The sequence below is a fragment of the Suncus etruscus genome, chromosome 19 (assembly GCF_024139225.1).
Source record: "Suncus etruscus isolate mSunEtr1 chromosome 19, mSunEtr1.pri.cur, whole genome shotgun sequence".
In the NCBI taxonomy this organism is placed as follows: Eukaryota; Metazoa; Chordata; class Mammalia; order Eulipotyphla; family Soricidae; genus Suncus; species Suncus etruscus.
The window spans coordinates 18555038-18581383 of record NC_064866.1 but is presented as its reverse complement, the minus strand read 5'-3'; the positions used below and the strand labels follow the sequence as shown (position 1 = coordinate 18581383).

The 26346-nt window shown below is 34.7% G+C and overlaps 1 protein-coding gene across 5 annotated transcripts in view; it reads right to left on the bottom strand.

Moving 5' to 3' along the window:
- PLPPR4 (phospholipid phosphatase related 4) overlaps positions 1-26086 on the bottom strand; it is a 158078-nt gene extending 131992 nt beyond the window's left edge. For 3 of the 5 annotated variants that reach the window (XM_049765688.1, XM_049765686.1, XM_049765687.1), the window contains exon 1: positions 25715-26085. In XM_049765688.1, the coding sequence (XP_049621645.1) occupies positions 25715-25936 (222 nt within the window). In that variant the 5' untranslated portion in view covers positions 25937-26085. Of the gene's footprint in view, positions 1-25714 lie in introns of all 5 variants that reach the window. The other 2 variants (XR_007491650.1, XM_049765685.1) reach the window with 1 other exon arrangement.
- Between the last annotated feature and the right edge of the window lie 260 nt (positions 26087-26346).

Sequence of the window (26346 nt, the reverse complement as noted above, 5' to 3'; positions counted from 1 at the left end):
TCAAAACTAAAAAAAATGTTTATTTCATCTTTTGTAAGTGCTAAACACTGCTCTAAGTGTGAGCGATTATAACTGCAAACACAATAGCTAACTGTCTACATGAACTGATGACATAACAGTATATAATACAAGTTCTCCAACAAGAAAAAATGGTACCCAGGACAGACCTGGGTTCGATTCCCAGCATCTCATATGATCCTCTGAGACTGCCAGGAACAATTTCTGAGCACAGAGTCAGGAGTAACCCTGAATGCTGCAGGGTTTGGCCCCTCGCAAAAAAAATTTAATAGTAGTCTTTACTAGGGTGCTGTATAACACGTAAAAAATTTGTGGATTCTGGATATAATTTTGGAGAATTAAAAAATGTGATTTCTGGTTTGTTGACCAAGTCACTGAAGATAAAATAATAATACTGGGTTTCAAGGATTTGTACTTGAGCTGTTAAGCCTGCGGGATCCTTTACCGTGATGGAAAAGACTCGAAAAATCTTGATTATCAAGACCCTAAGATCCTATTTTGTAAAAATGGAAATTGAGATGTCTCTTAGCTATCAAAATATAGCTGTCAAAAGGAGAAAAAATATCCATCTGAAGCAGAAAAGAAAGTAAAATGTTTCAGGGAGAAGGTGTAAGATTTGATGCAGAATCCTTTATGCAACACTATGCGTCACTATTAAAGAACACCAGGGATTTAAGTCTTGATGTAAATAACAACATATAATCTCCAAGTTTTTAATGATATGCATACTAATCATATGTAAAATATAAATTAAGCATTTTACACTAGTAAAATTTCTGAAGAACTAGAGTTCATCATAGCAGGTGATTAACTTGGTTTACATGTGGTAGGCTAATAATCTATCTCTAGCACCTTATATGGTCTCCTGAGTACAAAAGTAGTATTCCCACAGCAGTAGTGCATTTGCCTTGCATGTGGCTGACCCAAGACAGACCACGGTTCTATCCCCTATGGTCCCATATGGTCCCCCAAGCTAGGAGCAATTTCTGAGTCTATAGCCAGGAGTAACTCCTGAGTGTCACTGGGTGCAACCCAAAAATCAAAAGAAAAATAAACAAAACAAACAAACCAAAAAAGGAAGTATTTCTCTGCACAAAGCCAAGAGCACTACTGAGTATAACCTTCAGAAATAAATATGTTTTGAAAATGAGACACCGGATACCAGGAAGATAGTCCCAAGTGTTGCATGCTTTGAATGCAAGAACCCTACGTTTAGTTCCCAACACTACATGATTCTCCAAGTTCTAACAAGTATAATTTCTGAGCACTGATCCATGTATACCTCCCAAACCAAAATTGAGATTTGAAATTAATCCTGATAAATATTACTACATTTTGGGAAATGTAAATTTTAACAATATATTAAAACAAAATTTAAATTGGAAGCAACAGTACAAGGACAAAATCATTTTATTAAAGCTTCTGGCCATTAGGGAAGTGTCAAAGGACAATACAGTGATGACAGAATTTTCAACATCCAATAGACTGGAATTTTTTATGATCTTCCTTATTATTTCTGCATTATAGTTAATAGAAATGTTTACTTCAAACATTAACAATGATAGCTCACATGAGGTTTTATTGTTTATAAAGTATCTCTTCCCCATTATAGTATATTCAGACAAGTTTGAAAAGTAAATATGATACAAGCACATTAGAACTGGTAGTGTTATTAAGGGAAGTAATAAGCCAGAAATAGTCTGTAAAATTACTCAAATATTATTAAAACCTAACTGGTTTTCTCAAACAAAAAATATGATATGAATAGATATAAGTTAGAAAGGACAATGTCCTAGAACAGTGGTCGGCAACCTTTTTTTTTTTCAATCGAGCCAAATCTTGTCAAAACCATGATTGAAATTTATTTTGAGAGCCACAATTTTTTTTTGTTTTTTATTTGTTTGTTTGTTTTTTGGTTTCTTTTTTCTTTTTTTTTTTTTTAGCAGTGTTCAGGGGTTACTCCTGGCTCTATGTTCAGAAATCGCTCCTGCCAGGCTTAGGGGACCATATGGGATGCCGGGATTGGAACCACCGACCTTCTGCATGAGAGACAAATGCCTTACCTCCATGCTATCTCTCCGGTTCCGAGAGCCACATTTTTAAAACTGAAAATACATAGGATGGTACACTGTTTTTAGTTTCAAAAAGTTTTTACTGAGAATATTCTGCATGCAAGTATCCACATAGGTCAGAAGGATACAAATAACACAACTAATAAAACAAAAACTTTAGAACGATATTATTTATTGATAATGTTAAATTCCATAAAATTTGCCTTACAATGTAGAGAAAATTACATCCTGACAATGACTGACAAAGTTACAAACACTAATGTAAACATTGCCCTTGCATTTCCTTGGATAGTTTGAGTAATTCAGGTATGTATGTTGTTGTTTTTAATTTTAGGCATGATTCCAGGTTCTCCTTGATGAGACAATTTCTCAATTTACTCTTGATAAGATTCATGCTTGAAAATGATTGTTCACATAAATATGTAGACCCAAACAAGGAAAGAACAGCAAACACTAGCTTTTTTAGTTGATTATGAATCAGGAATACTATTCCAGGTGTTAAAAATCAACATATCTTCTTTCTCCAGGTCTTTCAAAGCAGACCACTTGTGCTGTGAACTAAGTTCACATTTGTGTTTCTCCAATCTTTCTAAATTAGCACAAAGACATTCAAATTTTGAGCTCCACAGTTTTTTGTTTTTTAAATCCAGAAATTGCATTTCAAAGTTGCCAATGTGGATATTAAAGGGAGAAAAAATTAATTACGTTACAGTGGCATCCAGAGTTTTTTTTTTTCTAACAAAGGCCAATGTAGCTTTGCTGTTTCTGAAATCCTGAAACTTCTTGAGAAAAGCTTCCCTCATATTTAAAAGTGCTGTTTTAAAATAGGTAATGTCAATATCAGAATTATTTTCTTGGCAATGTTTCAACATGCTGGAAGGTGAATCAAAGTTCCTCTGTCAAAATCTTGAGCAAAAACATAATTAATTTCAAACGAAATAACTTCTAACATCGAAAAAATTGTGTTTCCTTTCCCCTGTAATTTATGATTAAGTTGATTTAGATGTGAAGTAACATCCACCATGAAATGCAGTTTTTGAATCCATTGATTGTTAATTCTGGATAGTGAACACCTTTCTCAAGGAAAAATGCTTTGATTTCTGATAATAAGTAAGCAAAATGTTTTAAAACATTTCCTCTTGAAAACCAAAATGTGCTGAAAATTTGAAACCCTACAATATGGAGATGAAACAGGTAAAAGAGAAAAACCTTTTAACAATCTTTAAAAGCAAGGATAGTGTTCCAGAGAAAAGTAGTGATTTCACTGAAAGGAAAAAAAAATCTAGTATGTGCTGCAAAATACCAAACTAAAATACACACAAAAACAAAAATGGCACTTTGTTAAAGACATATGATATATCATAAAGAAATTATGATAGAGTGCCTGAAACATTTTTAAAATAATTTTTTATTTAAGCATATTTGTTACAAAATTATTCATACTTGAGTTTCAATCATAGAATGTACACCACCCTTCACCAGTGCACTTTCCCCACCACCAATGTCCCTTGTTTCCTTCCCCTTCACCTCCTCTGCCTATGTCAGGGGCAGGCATTTTGCTTTATTCTCTCTATCTCTCTTTTCCTTTATGACACAGAAGTTTGCAAAATTTCCTTTATGACACCGTGGTTTGCAATATTGTTAGTTAAAGGATACCATCATGTCACTTACTCATTTTCAGCATCCAGTTTTTGTCCAGAGTGATATGTTCCAACTATTAATGTCATAACGTACCTTTCTTTATTCTAACTGCACTCACCACTTTTTATGGCAAGCTTCCTATCATGGACTAGTCCTCCTGTCCCTCATCCCTATTTTTCTCTAGATATTATTACCATATTGCCATTTATTATTCTTATATGCCACAAATGATTATTCTGTGTCTACACCTTTCCTTCTGAATCATTTTACTCATTATAATAATCTGATGTGTTGATGTATGTACAGATGATGCACTGTGCATGGCTCAGTTTTTTTGTGTAGTCACAGGAAACAGAAGTTGCACACCTGTACATTGTATCCACACATTTTTGATAGACTGGATTCAAGAAAACTCCCTGCTGAAGTAAACTCTGTGAAAGATGACACAGTAAAGATAATTTGTGAAATTCATAATTGTGATCAAATTCAGACTATTCACCACCCTGGGTGAGCGTATGGATGCCCACTACTAGCATCTTCCCCATGAAGAAGTGAAGTGGCTGTTCAGGGGAAGGGTGCTCTCTCGCCTTGTTGGCAAGAGGGAAGAAATATGGGATGCATACTGGGAACAGGGGCAGAGGGAGGACAGCACTGGTGGTGGGAATGCCCCTCATTCATTGTCACTATGTACCATAAATGATGCAGTGAAAGATTTGTAATGCACTTTGGTCACAATAAAATTTAAAAAAAAGAAGTGATATATATTACAATGGAAAGAGGAAAATAAAAAGAAATTAAGTCTCAAAAAAAATAAAAGTGTAAAGAGCCACATGTGGCTCGCAAGCTGCAGGTGCCGACCACTGTCCTAGAGACTACTAATGCTGATGTTAGTATCAGAATAATCCAGTTTCTTCCCTTCTTTATATTTTAACTTCTGTCTAGGCTTTAGAGCAAATCTTTAAACAATTTGCTAATCATTTGAGATTAGTAAAATAAATGGCTTCTTACATCCCTGTGCAACTGGTTCTAAAATTCTCTGCCTGCTGGCATGATTTAAGAAGCATGTCTGTTATTTCACTGTCACCTTTATAATATTTATAACATGTTCGGTTTTATTTTTAGTCTCTCCACATTTTTTTCATTCCTCCTGAATGTGTTCATTCTAATTTTATTAGGAGTGCCTCATTAGGGGCTCAAGTAAGCAGGTAGGGTGCTTTCCTTGCATGCAGTCTTCCTGCATCTGATCCCTAGCACCACATATGATTCCTCAAGCCCTACCAAAAATGATTCCTAAGCACAAGACTATAATAAGTCATGTTTTATTAGGTGTGGTTAAAATAAAGTACCCTGTATGGGTGTCTGTGGTTCTTGTCTTGTTCTTTCTTTCTTTCTTTCTTTCTTTCTTTCTTTCTTTCTTTCTTTCTTTCTTTCTTTCTTTCTTTCTTTCTTTCTTTCTTTCTTTCTTTCTTTCTTTCTTTCTTTCTTTCTTTCTTTCTTTCTTTCTTTCTTTCTTTCTTTCTTTCTTTCTTTCTTTCTTTCTTTCTTTCTTTCTTTCTTTCTTTCTTTCTTTCTTTCTTTCTTTCTTTCTTTATTTCTTTATTTCATTTCTTTCTTTTTTTTTTGCTTGTTTTTTTATAGTTGCTTGTTTTGGTTTTTGTTCTTTCTTTGCTATTTTTTTCTTTTGTATTTTTGTTGTTACATCTTTGTTGTTTTCTCTCCCCTCTTGTGTTGTTTTGTTACCTTTGCCCCCTTTTTCCCTTTCTTCTTCTAAATTTATATTTATAACACCTAGAAGATTTCTTATAGGTTGTTTTCTTTTTTTCATCTTTCCCTTTTCATTTCTTATACTTCCAACAGGACCACATTACTGAAATCATCTTGCTCAGACTCATAATTTGAAGGGGGAAAATGGACGGTACCAGATCTAGACAGTCATATGAACATTTAGTGGAAATCAAAAATGATCAGACTTGAACACCAAACCCAAAGTCAAGGACAACAGAGTCAATATCCTATGTACAACAAGCTGTTCAAGTGGGGAGCAGTTACACTAGCATCCTGGGGCATAAAGGAGGGAGAAAAGTGATGCATGCTTGGAAAAGTGATGGAGGGAGGGCATCACTGGTGGTGGGAATTCCTCTTATTCATTATCACTATGGACCTTAAATATTACTGTGAAAGATTTTGTAACTCACTTTGGCCACAATAAAAATTTTTAAAATTAAGTACCCTGTTAATAATAAAGTAAAGTGACCATTTGGAATGTAGCCTTGAGCAACTATTCTTGCTTAATTTTTGCTGAGGACTTACCTCTATAATTTCCTAACCTAGAGAATCTACATTCAATATTTTTATTGTCATTAAAATGTCATCATAAAGTTCGATAACAATATTTTCTTTCTTTAGACTCCACTTATAAATTAAAGACTTTGCGTCATGTACCTAACATATATTTTACTTGAGGGCTACTTGAATGCCAGGAGTTGTAGTTCTTTGTATATTACTGACTCTTGCCTGAAGATCATGTACTTTAAAAATACAACTTAAAAAATAAAAAAATAAAAAAATTGATAGCACAGGAGGTAGGACATTTACCTTGGCTGTGGCCAACCTGGGTTCAACCCCCAGAATACTCTAATCTTGCCAGGCAAGATAAGATCCCCTGAGCTTGCCAGAAGTGATATCTGAGTGCTGGCTTGGAAGTAACCCCTGAATACAACTGCCTGTGGCCCAAAAGTCAAAAAAAATTTTTTAATTAAAAAAATAGGGCCCGGAGAGATAGCACAGAGGTGTTTGCCTTGCAAGCAGCCAATCCAGGACCAAAGGTGGTTGGTTCGAATCCCGGTGTCCCATATGGTCCCCTGTGCCTGCCAGGAGCTATTTCTGAGCAGACAGCCAGGAGTAACCCCTGAGCACCGCTGGGTGTGGCCCAAAAATAAAAATAAATAAATACATACATAAATACATAAATAAATAATAAAAAGATGGGCTGGGGTCGGTAAGTTGGTGCTAGTGGTAAGGTGTCTGCCTTGCAATCGCTAGCCAAAGAAGGACTGTGGTTTGATCCCCCGGCGTCCCATATGGTCCCCCCCAAGCCAGAAGCAATTTCTTAGCACTAGCCAGGAGTAACCCCTGAGCATCAAATGGGTGTAGCCCGAAAAACCAATAAATAAATAAATAAATAAATAAATAAATAAATAAATAAATAAATAAATAAAACATGGGACTAGAGCGGTGGAGCAAGTGATAGGGCATTTGTCTTGCACACAGTAACCTAGGACGGACCGTGGTTTGATCCCCTGATGTCCCATATGGTCCCCCAAGCCAGGAGCAATTTCTGAGCACATAGCCAGGAGTAACCCCTGAGCATCACCGGGTGTGGTCCCAAAACCAAAAAACCAAAATCAAAAACAAAAAACAAAACTCAACATTTACTGCATAAAAAAATGGGAAGAAGAAATGAACACATTTCCTCAAAGAAGAAATACATATGGCCAAAAGGCACATGAAAAATGTTTCACATCACTAATCACCAGGAAGATACTAATCAAAACAACAACGAGGTGCCATCTCACTCCACAGAGACTGGCACACATCACAAAGAACAAGAACTATAAGTGCTTGCATGGAAGTGGGAAGAAAGGGACTCTTATTTACTGGTGGTAGAAATGCCAGCTAGTCCAGTCTTTTCAGGAAAACAATATAGCTATTCCTTTAAAAAGAAAACCTGGAAATTAAGCTCCCATATGATCCAGCTATACAACTTCTAGGGATATACCTTAGGAGCACAAAAAACACAATATAAAAATGTCTTCTGCACTTCTATACTAATTGCAGTACTATTTACAATAGCCAGAACATGGATGGAAAAAAAATACAGGTGCCCAATAACAGATGAGTGGCTAAAAAAAACTGTGGTGCATATACATAATGGAATACTATACACCTGTTAGAAAAATGAATTTATGAAATTTGCTGATACATGAATGGATATACTATTATGCTGAATGAAATATGTCAGAGGGAGAGAGATAGATACAGAATAGTCTCACTCATCTTTAGGACTTAAGAAAAATAAAAGACAACATGGTATAATACCAGAGACAATAGAGATGAGGCCCATGATATGAAGCTTACAAGAAAGAGTGGTCAGCACAGTTAGAGAAACAACTGCATAACTGCACTACCAACTACTATGGCAGTGATAGTCAGAGAGAGAAATAGAATGCCTGTCCTGAAGACACATAGGAGGTAGGGAAAAAGGAAAATAGGAAAATTACACTGGTGAAGGGTCATGTACATTCAATGACAGAAACACAACTATGGACATTTTGATAACCAAGGTGCTTAAATAAATTATCTAAAAAGTTTATCTCCAACAGAATAGCATAACTTGAATCATTCAGCCTCATCAATTGAGGGGGGAAAATAATGATACCAGGACCAGTCATATGAACATGTAGTGAAAATAAAAAAATGACCAGACTGGAACACCAAACCCAAAGTCAATGACAACAGAATAGATACCCAATCTATAACAAGCTGTATAGTGGAGACCAGTTACACTAGTGTTCTGGAGGGGGGGGGGTAAAGGAGGGAGATATGGGAGACATGCTGGGAACAGGAGTGGAGGGAGGACAACATGGGTGGTGGGAATGCCTTTCATTCATTGTCACTATGTACAGTAAATAATTCTGTGTAATACACTTCAGTCACAATAAACTTTTTTAAAAAATTATCTAAAAAGTAAAAAATAAACAAAACCTTTATAATACAAACGTTTTTTCTTATTAATATCTTTATTTAAACACTTTGATTACGAATATGACTGTAGTTGGGTTTCTGTCATGTAAAGAACACCGCCCTTCACCAGTGCAACATTCCCATCACCAATGTCCCAAATCTCCCTCCTCCTCACCCTACGCCCCACCTATACTCTAGACAGGCTTTCTATTTCCCTGATTCATTCACTTTGTTATGATAGTTCTCAATGTAGTTATTTCTCTAACTACACTCATATTGGACGTCTCTCAAATGTTTGCTGCATGTAACCTGAATATAATTGGACATTATTCTTAAAGAAACAGCTTGTTATCAGGCCTAGCACTTTAGGTTACACCCACATCTTCCATACAGACTGTGCATTCAATCTATAACTTTTACAGCATCTGTCAATCATTCCCCAAAATGTCTCCAGTTTACAAATAAGAAAAGCAGACAGAGTTAGGTTATAGTAATCACCCTACAATAACATGACTAGTGAGCATAAGAACCTAAATTTCTTGTTTTGTGCTTTTCCTCTCAAATCACTATTCTGACTGTGATTCCCAAATAGAAAGAGGGTGTTACCAGAGGATACATTGTTTAGAAAAACAAAACAAAACAAAATACTTGGTTCCCCCTAATTCGTAGTTTCTCCATCAACTTCTTCCTAATCATTCAATCATGAAAATTGCTTCTTTTGCTTAGATTTAATTCCAGTGCCTCCTAAAGCTCATTTACTTTTAATTCTTCAAAAAGAATTTATTGAGCACTTACAGGTATTTAATAAGAAGAGAATATGTATTACATTCCTATTAAGATATTTCCTCAGAAAATGTCTATTTTTAGTACTACTCCTACCTCCTATTCTCCTTATGAAGTTACAGGTAAATTTAATAACCTCGTTCCAGATCATTTAAGCAGCATGCCTAGCTTCTGAGTACAAGGCCAGTAATTGAAACCTGATCTCTTAAATTCCTGGAAGCAGGCATTCCACCTCACCCAGCTGTCTCTCTAGCACATTGCTACCATCTGGCACCACTTTAGGGTTTTTCAGGAAAGAATGGCCCTAGGCTGCAAGGGAAAATTCAGCTTGGAAAACAGAGGCCTTGCAAATAAGGGGTTTATTTCGTACTAAGAAAAGGATCAGTTGGGTTTTTTGAAAATTGAGGGGAACTATCTCAAGAACCTTTGATTCTATACTGGATGTTGTTTGCTTTTATCTTTATTCTGTGCATGGTTAATAATATACTATATTGAGAATTGGGTACATTAACAATTTCAGATACTTTTCTGTCATTGCTATTTCCTTTGCATCTCTTGTCCTGATTACTCAAACATAAGCCCACAAAAAGCCTCTATCAGAGCAATAATGTGAGAGAGAATTTTTTCTTTCCATTTTAGCTGTATAAAGACAAAGAAATAGACTCTTACATCTCTGTATCTTCAAATCTTGAAATGTAGCATGATATAATGTACATGTGAATAAAGTAAATTTCTATAACTTAATGACTTTCTCTTAAAATTAAATAAGACAGAAATTTTAAGATAGCAATGGCAATAGGAAGTCAATAAATACATATTAGGTTTAATCTGAAAGAGCTCTTTTATATCTTTTTATCCAAATATAAACCAAATCTTTACAGCTTTATAAAATCTAGTTATAATAATTTATTGCTTTAATAGTGATGTCTAAAATAATGATATGTGGTTGTTTTATTGCCCTAATATTGATATAGTATTCAGCTTGAGATAGCAAATCTTTGTTGTCACCAGAATTAACCTCAGGTCTTAAAGATTTGTTCCTTTTACATAATTAGACACTGAAGTATGGGCATTGTCTTGGACAGTTATTTTTTTTCACTTTAAACCAAATTAGGAACTAAGACCTGAGGCTGGTAACCTATATTTCAATTATTAAAAGTAATTGGTCTTAGATCTCTTTTCAGATTCAATATCTTTTCCATTAGAACATATACCTGACTTTGAAAATTTGGTGTACTAATGCTATTCAATGCTAATAATTTTTGTCAGGTATTATAATAACTTATCTTTAAACTTATGCCTTAAATGTTTTTATGTTCTACTATATTATCTGTATTAGACACTATATATTAAGTACGACATATATAAAATATATATTTTGAATATTCCTCATATATATGTAGATATGCATATATGTATGTATATATGTATATATATGGAAACTAAGGCCCAGAGGAACTAAATGATCTGAATAGGCTTATACCAATAAAAATCAAGCTTTTAAATTAATGTTTATGATCGTACCTGCTGCCTCTTGCCTAAACCTTCCTCTATTAAACTTTGCCTTTTTGTTTTGTTTTTGTTTTGGAATCACAACTAGCAGAGATAAGAGGTTACTCATAGTTCTGCACTCAGGAATAATGCCTGGTGGGCAAGGGGAACCATATAGGATCTCTGCTTTCAAACCTGGCTCGGTTGTGTGCAAGGCAAGCAAACTCCCTACCCACTGTACTATCACTCTGGTCCCAAACTTTGCCTTTCTAAGGTAGTCAAAAGTTTTGAAAATAGCAAAAATAAATTAATAAGATCATATGTTCTTTGTTTACATATATTAATGTCACCCTGAAATTCCTGCTAAATGAAAATAGAGCATTTATTTTGCATGTATATTATACATATATTTTTCTTGAAGAAATAAGAAACATTTGTGATTAAATAGTATTTCACTATTAAAGGAATCATTGTATTCATTAAAAAAATGTGTATTTATTTTTACTTGAGCAGTCCTAAAAGAAAATACATAGTGTCATTAGAAATTTACATGTCTTTATATAAAAATAAACTGGTCTTTAGTAGGAAGCATGTCACTTGGGGTGATGGGTGAAATATGTCAGGGAAGGGAATATAATAGTAGATGAAAGATGCTTTCAACATGGAGGAGAAAGAACTGAAAGGCAGTTTTATGCATGAAACTTTATAGCAATAGTACTATGCAATACAGTACATAAACTTTTTTATTTTTATTTTTTTTTTGCAAAATAACCAATAAAAGCACCACTTGTTGAGGCAGGCTGGTGAGTAGGAGGAAAACTGGGGGGTGAAGGTTGGGAAGCACTGGTGGAGGGAACTGTGATCCATGTTGAAATACCATGTGTCTGAAAACATGAATACCTTTCTAATTCATGGTGACTAAAGTTTTAAAAATACATTGTGCAAAAATTTTTAATTAAAGTATAAAATACCATTATAGTAATGACAAGGAATTAAATGTCATAAAATTATATTTGTAAATTATGGGTTAAGAAAGGTAAATTTCTCACAGACTTAAAATGACATATGCTCATATAGTTTTACATAGAAATTATACAGTGGTCCTCAAACTATGGCCCGCAGGTCACTTTGTTCCTGTTTTGTTTCTTCACTTCAAAATAAGATATATGCAGTGTGCATAGGAATTTGCTTATAGTTTTAGTTTTTACTACAGTATGGCCCTCCAATGGTCTGAGGGACAGTGAACTGGCCCCTGTTTAAAAAGTTTGATGAGCACTGAATTGGAGGCGTCAGTATTTTTAAATTATTTTTCTCAAGTTTACTAAAATCAGGTGTTCAATTCATCATTAACCCATTTTAGCTAACCACTATATTTTAATATTTTTCTATTATGTATTAATTATTCCATGTATTTAACAAGAATGCATTTAAAAGTTTTCTAGTCTAAGTTGGAGATAAGAAGTCAACTAGGTATTTTGAAACAGTCACTTTTTCTAAGCTTGTCTCTTCTATAGTTAGGTGCACTTTACAAGCCTCCCCATAAGATAAAACATTTTATATAGCAACTAAATTCTTATTTACATGAAAAAAATAAATGACAGGGGTTGACACCTATAAAATTACTGAAAGTAGATTGTAATTTTAGACAATAATAACTCATTTTCCAACATGCTACTGATTGGGATAAAATGAACTATTTTTTTTCTGTTGTGAGTTGTGTCAAAATTTTATGTTCACAAATATTACAAACCAAGTAAAATATAAAAGGATATAAATAAATATAAGAAAATACCACATTTCTATGACAAAAATCTTTTATGAATAAATCTAACTTTTTAATTTACCAAGTCTCTCTGGCAGAAAGATTTTCACCTGGTATCAGGCACCAGTCTTGGGAAGGTGGCCAGATAGAATGGAGTATGTCTTTAAGCTAAGGATCATTGATCAGTGTGGTTGATAAAAAAATTTTTTTAAACAAACATATACCTCCTTCCCACCCATTTTAAGAAATAGGTATCAAGGTCAGAAGGGTCAGAGAGTGCAAAGGTTAAGGCTCTTGTCTTACATGCAACACACCCAGGTTTGATCCTAGACCTCACAAGATCCCTAAGCTTCACAAAGAGTGACCTTAAAGTCAGATCCATTTGTAGGTCCTAAACAGTGTCGGGTATAGCTTTCCGGAAGAGAAATCAGTTGAGTTTTTTTGCCAACTGTATACACCAAGCTTTGAACAGCTTCTGAGAATGGCAACCCAACCAACGTGGCATGAAGAAAAAGCTAAGCAGCTTTATCTTATTCTCAAAGGGAAGCCCCAGCCTCACTGCTTAAACTCTCGTTTTTCTCATTATTATGATAACTGAGTATGTCTAAATTAGAAACTGCAGTTCTCATTGAGATTTTTAATATGGCTTTGATGAGAAACAAAGCAGAAAGGACTGTGGAACTGAGAGTCACTAAGGTGTTGATACCTCCACCCAGTGCTATATTGACCTCTATAATCTCAATAGAAAAGGTAGGTAGTGAAAAAAAACTAAAAAACAGTGAAATTGAATTTCCTAAGAATTTCAGGAAAAAAAAAGAATTTCAAGAATGAACAAATCTTAGTCTTCATAGTCCCACTGTGCAGGCATTTAACCTTCTCAGATATGTTTAAACATATGTCATATCAAACAATGTCTTCCCTTATTCTGGAATAAAACTGAAAAGACTCCTACTAACTTTCAGGATCATCAAGAAAAATCGAGTTAAGATAAAAGCAGAGGTTTAGTTTAGGCTGTATTTCCTTTTCTCCCTTACTGAATTTGCTCAATTTGTTGATTATTACAGTAACATGTGCATCATAGATTTATTAAGAAACTTTCACTTTTCTCTGTTTTTTCTCTTGCTTTAGAAGCTGGAATTATAAGTGAATAGTAAGATTCTCTTCCTTAATTATAACCTAAAATTATAACCTATATTATATCACCTAAATTATAACCTAGAAAATCCCTAAATCTACTTTTCCATGAAAATTGAAACTTGGTCTATTTCTTTGTTTAACACCTCTTTTAAAATTCTTGAGTCTTAAATTTTACATAACCATTCTCCAGATCATATAATGAATATTATAATAGGGACAGAAACACCTTGGATATTGATTGCATCTTCAATTGCTCAAACTCAATAAGGCATAGCAACATCTATATCAGAACAATCATCATCTATTACTTTATTATTTTCTTTGTCTCTGAGTCACACTGGCAGTGATCAGGGATCACCCTTGGCAGGGCTCTGTAGAACATATGTTGTGCTGAATTGCTTATGGTCAAGGCAAGTGCCTTACTCAATGTAATGTCTCCTAAAACTCCCCCATAGTAATTAAATTACAAATAAAATATTCATTGATTATCTAAAATTTAAGTTAAGAAAATATTATGTTCAATTATCAATCCTACTTTATCCATACATTAAGTGATAATTTACTAAAATTCTACTTCATGTTAGGAAAAATATGCCAGTAAATGATTAATTTTCAAAAAAGCCATGAATAAAATCAATACTTACTCAATAAAGTATTTTTATAGGTAAATAGAGCTGATATTCCAATATTGCATTTTAGTGATACTTTATTGCAAAGCACTTAATGTTATTCTTTATTCTTAACTTTCTCTTTAACTTATGTCAACTTTACTTTATTCATATCTATCTTTATTTTTATCTTTATATACACATATACAAACAGTGGTACTAGGAATTAAACCCAGAGCTTCCCATGTACTATTAATACTGGGATTTTTGGGTTTGCTTGCTTTGCTTTGGTGCCACATATGGAAATGCTGAAGAGTTAGTACTCTTGGCTCTGTGTTCAGCAAACACTTCTGGCAGGCTTAGGGTACCATATAGGTGTCAGGGATTGAGCCTGCATTTGTTGAATACAAGGTAATAGTCATGCCTATTGTATTGGGCACTAATATCAGTTTAAAAAGAAACACTGAGGCCAGTGAGGTGGGGCTAGATGTAAGGTGTCTGCCTTGCAAGCGCTAGCCAAGGAAGGACCACGGTTCGATCCCTCAGCGTCCCATATGGTCCCCCCAAGCCAGGGGCAATTTCTGAGCGCTTAGCCAGGAGTAACCCCTGATCATCAAACAGGTGTGCCCCCCTCAAAAGAAAAAGAAATACTGAAGCCATCATATAATAGCAATAGTTGTCTTGTTAATTAACATAAATATTTTATGATTAAAAGACAGCAAAACTGTAATGAACTTAAAGGGTAATTTCTATGATTGGCTTCCACAATGAAAAATCTACTTGACCAGGAAGAAATTATTCCATTTTGTAATTATTTGTAAGTAAATTTCTCAACTAATTATTCCATATAAAAACTATAGAAATTTGATATTCTTATAATTAGGCATTTCATAGTTTAAACAAGTTTTTTTCTTGGTGCCATCAAAGTGAATAGTAATACTTGAGTTTTGGCAAGTTCTTGGGCTTCCTTAATCTGTTACTTAATTTGTAGAACAGTAAATATTTGTTATTGAGTTGTATTTAAAGTTAAATTAAAAAATTACATGGCATACTGTATGTAAAAAGTAAAATGCATAAGAAAGATTCCAAGTTATTTTATTAATTTATCTTGAAAATCAATCCAGGTATTTCTTCTTTAATTTTTAGATACTTCATGCAAAGGGAGATATTGTGAAATATGTGGCTAAATAATTAGCAATGACAGCAAAACTTGTTCTATGTAGATTTAAAATGACCTGCATTTTAAGTGCTAGTTTTCAAAAGGAAATTCTCTAATAATAGAAATTCTAGAAATAGATATAATTAGGAACAGAGGTAGAACAGGAGTCAAGGGACTTAGATTCTACTCGTGATTTTATAATAACTATCTATGATTTTAGGTAACTTAATTGTTTAAAGATATAATTATTTGGGGCCAGCAAGATAACATGGAGGTAAGGCGTTTGCCTTCCATGCAGAAGAACGGTGGTTTGAATCTTGGCATCCCATATGGTCCTCCATGCCTGCCAGGGACGATTTCTGAGCATAGAGCCAGGAAAAACCCCTGAGTGCTGCCGGGTGTGACCCCAAAAGCAAAAATAAATAAATAAATAAAATCTCTTTAAAAAATATAATTACTTTATTTGTGACACAAGAAATAGGCAAACCAGGTCTTAGATTTTATCAGAATTTGGAAATGTGGACAATTTTAAAAACAAAAAGACGCTTCAAATTAAAAAAGATAGCGTGAAACTAATAAAATGCCTTAAAGGGGGCCAGAGTGGTGGCACAAGGTATAAGGCGTCTGCCTTGTGCACACTAGCCTAGGAAGGCTCATGGTTCGATCCCCTGGAGTCCCATATGGTCCTTCAAGCCAGGAGTGATTTCTGAGCACATAGCCAGGAGTAACTCCTGAGCATCACTGGGTGTGGCCCAAAAAACAACGCCTCCCCCCAAAAAAAAGGAAAAAAAAAAAAGGAAAGAAAAGAAAAATGGCTTAAATGAATAAGGCTCTTGCTTTGCATGTAGAAAACAAGTTTCTAATCCCCAGAACTTATCAAAACCCTTAAATACCTTTACACTTCTGGGTGTGGCCTCAAAAATAAACCACAACTACATTAATAACTAAATAAAAATGACATGGGGGGGCAGAGCAGTAGCATGATGAGTAAGGTATTTGTCTTGCACTTGGCCAAACCAGATTTGATCCCCCATCCCATATGGTTGCCCTAGCCTGCAAAGAGTAATTTTGAGCACAGAGCTAGGAGTTACCCCTAAGTAACACCAGGTGCTGAACAAAATACCAAAAAAAAAAAAAAAAGAAGACATAATGCTTGAAAAAATATTCTATGCTAAACATATACTGAAAGGAAGTCAACTGTAATATTTAATCCATTCCAATAATATAAAGTATAAAACAGTGCTTCAGATTCTTTTCTGTGTGACTAGTGAGTTTAGATAATCCAGTCACCATAGTTTGTTCATGGATTTTATTCCTTTTTAAACTTTATGATTTTATTATTCTTTTCCCTCTACTTTTACTTAGTCTCCATAGGACACTCTTAGTTTCTTATAGGTGCTATTTCCAAGTTTGATTTGGTATTATTCCCAGAGGTGCTCAGTGATTATTCCTGGATCACTGCTGGCTTAGGGGATCATATCAGGTGCCTGGGATCAAACCTGTGTCAGCTACATGCAAGGAAATGTTCTTGTAAGTAGACAGTTACCATGTTTTCTACACACATTTTTTTTATTTCCCATTAAAGTACTAAATACATTCTCCTGGGGGAAAAACATGTAGACTAAAATAAAAAGATACCCTATTGAATGGGATAAAGTATTTTTACACAGTACATCAGATAAAGAGGTAATATATAACACAAATCAAAATCTCCAAATTCAAGAAGAACAACATCAAGAATAAAACAAAAATTAGGAAGAGGAGAATAGACTCCTTCCCAAAGAAACCTTATGGGAGTTAGAGGCAGATAAATAAGTGCTCAATATCATTTATTATCAGGAAAATATAAATCAAAGTAACAATAAGTTATACTCTCAGACCCTTAAAAATGGCATATATCAAAAGACCAGAAACAACGAGTGTTGGTAGGGAAGTAGTGAAAAGGAAAGCCTCATTCTCTGTTGGGAATGTCATAATTAATTCAGCTTCCATGAGAAAAAGTATGGTACTTTTTTTTTAGAAAATTTTAGAATGAGCTTCCATATGACCTAGCAATTTCACTTTTGGCATCTACTCTGTAAACATAAAAATACTAACTTGTAAAGATACATGCACACCTATGTTTATCATAGTGCTTGGCCAAGATATGAAAACAACCTCCAAGAGTCTAAAGACAGAGGAATAGATAAAAAGTTGTGATATATACACACAATTGAATAATACTCAGCTTTAAAAAAACAAAACATGAAAGCAACAAGAACGAAGCTGGAGGGCACCACAGTAAGTGAAATAGGTCAGAGCACAAAAGACAAGTACTGAATGATCTCATTCATTTGTAAAATGTGGAGAGAGAAAACAAAACAATAGACCCTTTGGTTTTAGATGATAAAACTAATCACTAAAAAGAAGGTAATGAGGTAAAGTGATGGAAATGCATTAAATTTGTTTATCAAGATCATAAATATTAGCATTATTGTAACCCTATTACCTAAATTATAATTTAAAAGTAAGCTATCATCATTATTATTTTGTTGGTAGTGCTCAAGGACTGGCTCAGAACTCAGGATCATTCCTGGAGGACTCTTAGGACTGTATGGCATGTAGAGGGTCAAAACCAGGACTGTGGGCAAGGCTGTAAGCAAGGCAAACTGTAAGCAAAGCAAGCACCTTACCCACCTTACCCACTGTCTCTTCAGTGTAAGAAAGTAAATTGTTGTTGTTGTTGTTGTTTTGGGTCACACTCAGCTGTGTTCATGGGGTTACTCCTGGCTCTCTGCTCAGAAATTGCTCCTGGTAGGCCCTGGGGAACATATGGGATGTTGGGTATCGAACCCGGGTCCCTCTGTAAGATGCAAGCCTTACCGCTGTGCTATCACTCTGGGCCCCAAGTAGATTATTTTTAATAGGGAAAAAAAGATATTTTTTTAGCTCCACTATATAGCTCTATGATGTAGCTCAATTTCAATTTAATCCATGTCAGACTTAAATTAGTATTCTATCATGAAGATAAAACTCATTTAACCAAGGTTCGTTGGCAAATAGAGACAGACTTTATCCCACATCTTAGAGTCCCAATGAGAATCTTCTAAGAACATGCCTGCAGATACTTTGAAGTTGGGGAAATTAAGGCAGAAGCATATCTCCTTATACACATCATCATTCAACTAAGAAATACTTTAAGCATGTGTGAAGTGGAGTTGAATCATGGTAATAATATTGCAAAGCAAAATGGCCAATGACTGAAATTCTAGCTACTTGATTTAATAGTCCTGAGTTCCCAGAAAGATCTTTAGTTCTCTGATGTATTATTTTGCTGATTAAAAAAGAGTGAAGGTGATAAGTATGTTTTGAGGCACTACTTTTATAAAATGAAAACCTTCTAGGTATTCTGGGTAGCTTCAGCATTAGAGAAGCATGATATTTTTTTCATTGTCTTAGGTTTTTATTGCTATAGGGATAGATATACAAGACTACTTTCTGTACAATAACTGGAGAATAATGATATTTTAATACAACAGATTTCAAGTTCTACTAAAGGCATTAACCAATTTGAATTTTATACTTAGAAATGACTTTATTCCAGTATTTTATTAATAGATGCTAACACTACAAGGTAAATAACTAGACATTGTGTCCAGGAATAAAATAAAACTCTCTGTTTCTCTGTTATCATCCTAGAACAGAGAAGTTAAAAACAGGTCTTTGTTTGAGAAAAGACACCCTGGTTAGTTCAATTTATCATTTCTCAACAAAAACTAAACATGCTTTTCTTCCTTCTGAGACATGCCCACAAATTTTTAATTGTATCAAATTACAAGATTTCTTTTTAGAATAGGGAATCACTGATAAATACTGTCATGATTTGTTTATTTATTTATTGAGCCCCAAATAAATAAACAAAAATTTCTTGAACTGATTAAGATTAAATGTATTTCACACCCTCATATCAGATGCCTATGCATCTGCATGTTAGTTTAAATTGATTCATTGTAGAAACATATTAATGACATATTTTACTATGGAATTCAAACAAAAAGACTATTGGAAACCAAAACAGGGAAAATGGCTTAAAAATATGCTAGGAACAGGGGTGGAAGGAGGACAACAAACCAAAACAGGGAAAAATGGCTTAAAAACATGCTGGGAATAAGGGTGGAGGGAGGACAACACTGGTGATGGGAAAGCCCCTCATTCATTACTACTATGTGTCTTAAATATTACTGTGAAAATTTGCAATTCACTTTGCCCACAAGAAAAACAAGAAAAAAAGAAACCTTATTAATGAACTATCATTAAAAAGGCAATCATTTTAAAAGTTTTATAGTTCGTGACATACATTATTGGATCATTTTGCTATAAAATATAAGAACTATAGAGAAATATAGAAAGTTTTGTTTTCTCTTACCAGAATAACAATGTGAAGTTTAAATTGCCACATTTCTGCAGTACTTGTATCAAAATAGTACTTATAGATTGACACCCCCCCATGTTCTAAAAGTCATAGAAAGAGAACTTGCTCAAAATTCTCCAAACCCTGCTAACAAGGATGTGCTAAGTTTACCAACACTATTAAGAGTATCAATGGGCAAATTATTTTAATTAAAATGAAGCCCAAGAATATTCCTAAGTCTCAGCGAGAGTGAATAAAGGGCGTTCCACAAATGTCAAGACCAAGTGATCTGTAATTAGGAAATTCTTATTCCTTGGTTCCATCACTGTTATCCTGTTTACAGGGTCAAATGATTCAATATGGTTTTTTGTTGCTTGTTTGGTTTTGTTGTTGTTGTTGTTATTGGTTTGTGTGTGTTTCTTTATCAAGAAAATCCTGAAAGTTTTTAAATCCTGAAAGCTACTCTAGAAGGTATTAATTGTATTAAGGTAGTGCCAAGAAAATATTTATTCTTTTTTTTTGAAAATATTTATTCTTTTCTATTTAAATTGAACTCAGTTATTCAGAACTAAATATTATTCTGGAAACCAGGAACATATGGAAATTAATGAAGTAGCCAGAAATATCCCTTTTATTCTGACTAAAGAAAGAGTAAGAGGGGTTTGGTGCTAAAAAGAAAAAAAAAAAGAAAAGAAAGAGTAAGAGATATAAAACTGGTATTCTACCTCCTAATATGTTTGTGGTGTTTGTTTTTGTTGATTTTTTGAAGAAACTGAGGCCAGAGTGGTAGCACAGCAGGTAGGGTGATTTTGGGCTCAGTCCTTGGCATCTTATATGGTCCCCAGAGCACTGCTAGGAGTAATTTCTGAGCAGAGGTATGAAGAACCCCTAGCACCATCCTGTGGCCCTCAAATCAAACCAACCAAACAAACGAACAAAAATAAGAAACTTCAAACTATTTGAATGTATAACCTTATAAAAATACCCTTCCTTTTAGGTCAGCCACAACTCTTCTACTTCTATAAATTAAACAGGAGACTATTTAATAAGATTAATATAATTAACATGTAGATCAGAATTTATAGTATTTAAATATATTTTCCATGTATTAAGAAGATGAGATTAAAAGAGAGATGAGCACTCTTGTTTTGCACATTAAAAACCCCAGGTTTGATCACTGGCAATGAATGTTCCACCAGCAATATTCAGAATGGCTCCCATAAAAAGAATTTAGGTTTTTTTTGGTATAATTGACACTTTACTATTCACTTGTATTGTGTATTGATTTTACTTGAACTTAAGTCATTTATAATGAGCACAACATTTATGTTTCTGAGCCCAGGTAGGACAATTTAAATGTTTTGTACACTGGATAAGTGTTTGACAAAAAACTTTATCACATGCAATATAAAATTATTACGCTTAAAAGACCTTTTACTAATTCTCGTCATTCCTCTTACTAAAATGGTTTTAAACTTAAAAGGCAAAAGAAACATTTTCTTCCATAAAACATTTCTTATTATTTTCACTTCTGTTCAACTTGGTAAGGTCTAAATATGCTTGATAGTGTCTTTCACAAGCCAATCTTTCTTCAATTCAAGAAATGAAAATTGAACTTTAAACTTATAAAGTGATATCTTTGTTGGAAACTGGGCTTTCTAAGAATCAAATTATTTTGACATAATAATATACTATACTAATATATATTATTAATATACTAATATCTGTCAACTCTAAGTCCCTTTATCAGCAAACACTTGACAGCACAAACCAAAAGAATGAATTCTAGAAACTGACAATGTTTATTTAACATCGAGTTTTGTGGAAATCAAGGGCAATTTTACTTGATTTTAGAAGTTGGAGAGCTAGATGCTAAATAAAAAGTTAGTGTGGAGAGTATATATTGTCTACCAAATCTGAGTGTGTGGTTTGCTTTTAGGAAAAATTATCTTCTTAGTCAAATATGCTCTTACTGTAGTCTATATCTTCCAATCTTTGTCAGTGAGAAATAACGAGAAGTAATTTTGCCTATGTGAATACTCTTTCAACAAGATGAAAGAAACAGTCCAAAAGCCTCCAATCTGAGTTAACAATGGCTTCTAAACTCTTGTAAACTTGGACAAGATCCTTAACTTTTATGAGTTACAATTCAGTCTTCTTTGATGCATAGATAATAATGGGTTCTTTCTTTATCAAGAGTCTTTGAAGAGTGGACAAGATGACTCATGTAAAGCATTTTGATTTATTCTCTTTATTTTGACTGTTTTATCAAAGAAAGTCATACATCATTGTTGTACAAACTGCACAATATACTGAGAGATATTTTTTCCTACCTATTTAGAAGCACTAAGATAAAAAGGAACATGGAACCCAAGTCACTTCTAGAAATTGGGGGAAAAGTGACTTCTGGACAATGAAAATTTCTCCCAGATAAATAGTATTAGGACTTGATTCCTGGATCAAGTGTAGAAGTAAAATTTTTAAAAACCTATTCAGGTCAAGGACACTACTTTAGTTGAAAGATGCTAATCAAACATTCTGTATGCCTATTTGAGGTGAGATTGATTCTTTGTGTCTTACATAATTTATTCTCCTATTTTAATAACTGTAGTTATATTTTCTATTATATATGAAAGTTATATATTTATTTTTTACAGTATACTTCCTACTTTATCTGAAAAATAAGAGAAGTCAGTGGCTTGGTTTGAGTTACATAGTAATTCTAATACATAGTAATTACATAGTAATACACATTCTATATAGGATATGCCATTGATAATATTTGAGCCAGGCTAAGACCCAGGATTTCCTCAACAAATCATGCTGATATTTCCCTCTCATAAATCTATCTAACTTAACATTAGCCTCCTCTGGTATCAGTGAGAACTGTTTTTCCTTTAATACTTTTAGAAAATTTATTCATATCTTATAATTATCATAAAGAGTAATTTATATTATAACACATCATATTCTATTCTGTTACGTTATATTATAGTTTGCTCCTGGGAATCAAACTCAAGGTCTAATACATGCAGGTAAGGCATTCAATCCCCAGCACCACATATGATTATTCTAAGTTCCACCAGAAGTGAGTCCTTAACACAGAGCCAGAAGTAAACCCTGAGCTAGAAGTAAACAGGAAATGGTCTCCCCAAACAACAAATATATTCAAGGTATATAGGTTCAACCACTGAGTCTCTGAGCTACATCTCTGGCCTTGAATAACAATTTAAAGGATTCTGCCCTCATTAAAGAGAGACAAAGTTTAAATTGACTTTACACCCAGCATTCGCTTTTTCCTGAAAATACGGTCCTTTTTACTTTTTTTTGTTGTTGTAACTTAAATATTGTTTGAAATAAATGTGAAGGGTTGAAATAATGTGCTTCGGGCCAATATTTGGTGGTATAAAATTCACTTATCTATCATTCATTCATTTTACTTACCAGTGCTTTAGAAAACTATGTAAAAAGCAGGGTGTCATTACTTTAAAGTATTTTACTGCTATATTAATTCATGCTCTGTGCATTCACCCTCCAAATGATATGCAAAGCTCATTTTCCCCAACTTCAAAATGAGTCATTCCAAAGAACTCAGTAGTGCACCCTGTCAACCCCTTAAATAATTGTATACTAATGTCTTCTTCCATTTTCTTGATGTTCTTTAGTGTTTTATCATGCATTTAAGTTTCAGGAAGATAATTACCAACACAAATTTGTGGCTTTCCTTCTCAAGTCTGTTGCCCCTAAGACACAATGCCATACATTTTCATTCTAAATCCAAGAATAGTCTTCAGATAATTGTTCTATGCATCACCCTGTGAAGAAGTTTGTAGACTGTGCCTAAATAGATCAAAGTAAATATATTATAACTTGGGGCTACCTAGCACTCCTGAGAAAGAAGTAAGATATGTGACATGTTTGCTCCTGAAGATACACTTTAAAATGCATTATGAGGCTTATTGAAGAGACATCAAATGCATGTATTGAGTTTTTTCTTCACTTTTTTGGGGAGAAACGAGGTGTTGGGCTACACAGTATTTACTCCTGGCTCTGTGCATAGGAATCCCTCATGGTGGGGTTCAGGGGAATACAAAGGGTTTCAGGGATCAACCATAGGTCAGCTCATACAAAAAAAGAGCCTTGTCCATTATACTATCTCTCAAGCCACCCATAAATATGTTTTAAAGGCACATGCTTTATTCATGGGTTTGTATTCCATTTCATGAGTGTATTTTTTCTTGAATTCATAGAGCTGCAATTCATATATAAGCAACTTTAGCTGACCCCAGGATAATTTAGCCTGAAGGTTGAATCCAATAATGAACCCAATTATAAACAGAGATTTCCTCTGGATTTAACTTGAAGGCCAGTAGGACAATTTTTATTCCTAAATCCTCTTCATCATGGAAATATTCTGATATTCACATTCTTCATAATTAATATTTTTGTCTTTCAACAAAATTATCTAAACCATAACATCCAAATCCAGTGTGAAAAAAAGGAAAGCAAAATAAGTTAATGAATGAGTTACTTTAAAGAAACAGACCTGTTTTTCTTATTATCTATGGGTACAGTATAAAAGAGGCACCACCATTTCTCTGACACTTATGCAAGTCACATACATCTTAAAATTGAAATCATTTACAAAATTGGTGACAACTAGGAGATATTTATTTACACAGCTAATATCCACAGGAATAATCCAACAGTGTTCCTTTCCCCAAGTTTTGAGGCAATATCTAACTGCTAGCACAGGCAAGCTGACAACCATCTAATACATAATTGCAATCTGTAGAATCTATAATATATTACTTACAAGTACTAAACCTCCATATTTGACTAAAAAGATGGCCAGGGGAAGGCTTTTATAATTTAGCAATAGTTTTATACTGCTTTACACAACCCTTATACTACGATGAAATAAACAGTGTATAGTTTTATGCCTAAACCATATGAATTCAGGAATCATATCCAAATCATCTCATAGGTAGACACCTATCATTTAATATGCTTCTTGCTTAAAAATGTCTTCCATGCAACAGAGCACAGGGCATGGAATCACTACCTGTCAATCTTGATAACCTTCCCATAAATCATTCCTTCCTTAAATAAGGCATTCTGGTAAGTTGGAGAATCATTATGAATAATATGCATGCTAATTGTTTATCTGTAACACAGCTCATCATAGAACGAATGCAATATATAAGCCATGTGAAATCAGATTAAACCACTTAGTAAAAAGACTTCACGTACTTTTATAATAAATAAGGAAATTAAGAATATAGATGCACGGCATAGGGGTATATATATATATATATATATACATATACATATATATAGTTGTGTATGCAATTTCTCTTAACCAAAGAAGAAGGCCTGATGCCTAGAGATCAGACCTAAATTTAGAAACAGAAACGAGCTCCATAGTAATTAAAATGAAAGGATTTTGTTAGTTGGGTGATGTGAAAATAGTCCATAACCCTGATACTATATAAACATAGCCAACTCTCATACACGCCAGTTGTGAATTTGAATTCACATCTGGTAGCTCATTGCATTTTAGATGTGTTTTCCAAAAACGAAGGCACAAACCCAAAATAGCTTCTTAATCCCTGGGACCCGACATTGAAGAGGGCAGGGACTACCCCAAGGTAAATCCCCCAAGCCACCCAAGTCATCCACCACCAGAGACATGACATGGCCAGTGGTTCCCATCCTGGCTTGCAGCCACTTGCAGACACACTGATGATAGGGGTTAGAGGGGGAAGGGGAGAGGTTTGGGCATTGGAAACAGAGCCTGGCACCCTTCATCATCCCCTCTCCGCCTCCACCAGGGGACCCCAAATTCGCTTCCCAGCAGCCCGGAGGCTCTATCTGCATGACAGTAAGGCTTAGGGCCAACTCACTCACCTCCACGAAATAAAAGCAGGGGAGAAGGGTGACGCTATCCTTGATCACTTTCCCCTTTGGCCTCTCCTTCCCCGACATCCCGGCCGGCCGCCGGGGTCCGAGTCCTGCTCCGGGTGTGGTGGGCACAGAACAGCCCCGGCTAGCGGATTCCACCAGCCGCAAGCGCCCCGAGAAACTGATGTCACATTCCCCGCGGGCACCGCTGGAGCCAGCGCGCTGCATGCAGCGAGCACCCCCTCCTGCCTCTCTCCGCCCCTCTTTGCAGCAACTCGGCGTCTCCCCAAGTCGCAGGTCCTTTGCCTCCCTGTTTCTGGCTCCAACTCTGGGTTTTTTTCTAGAGAGTTCCAGTCCCCTCCTCCTTCTCCTCCTCCTCCTCCAAGCTGTTGCTGCAATGGCTTCCCCTCCCTTGTAACTCTCTCTCTGCTGCTCTCCACCTCCCTTGCTTGGCTTCACGGTTGTCAGAGTCTTGACGTCAAGACTCGCAAAGGAAAAAAAAAAAAGGGTGGGGTGGGGTGGGGACGTGCCCCTGAATTCTGCAGCAGGAGCCATTCTAGCTTCTCTAGGTGCACCTTGCATACCTTCCTGGGAAGCATCTCTATGTCATTCTAGAGGTGATTGGCCTCTGAGGATTG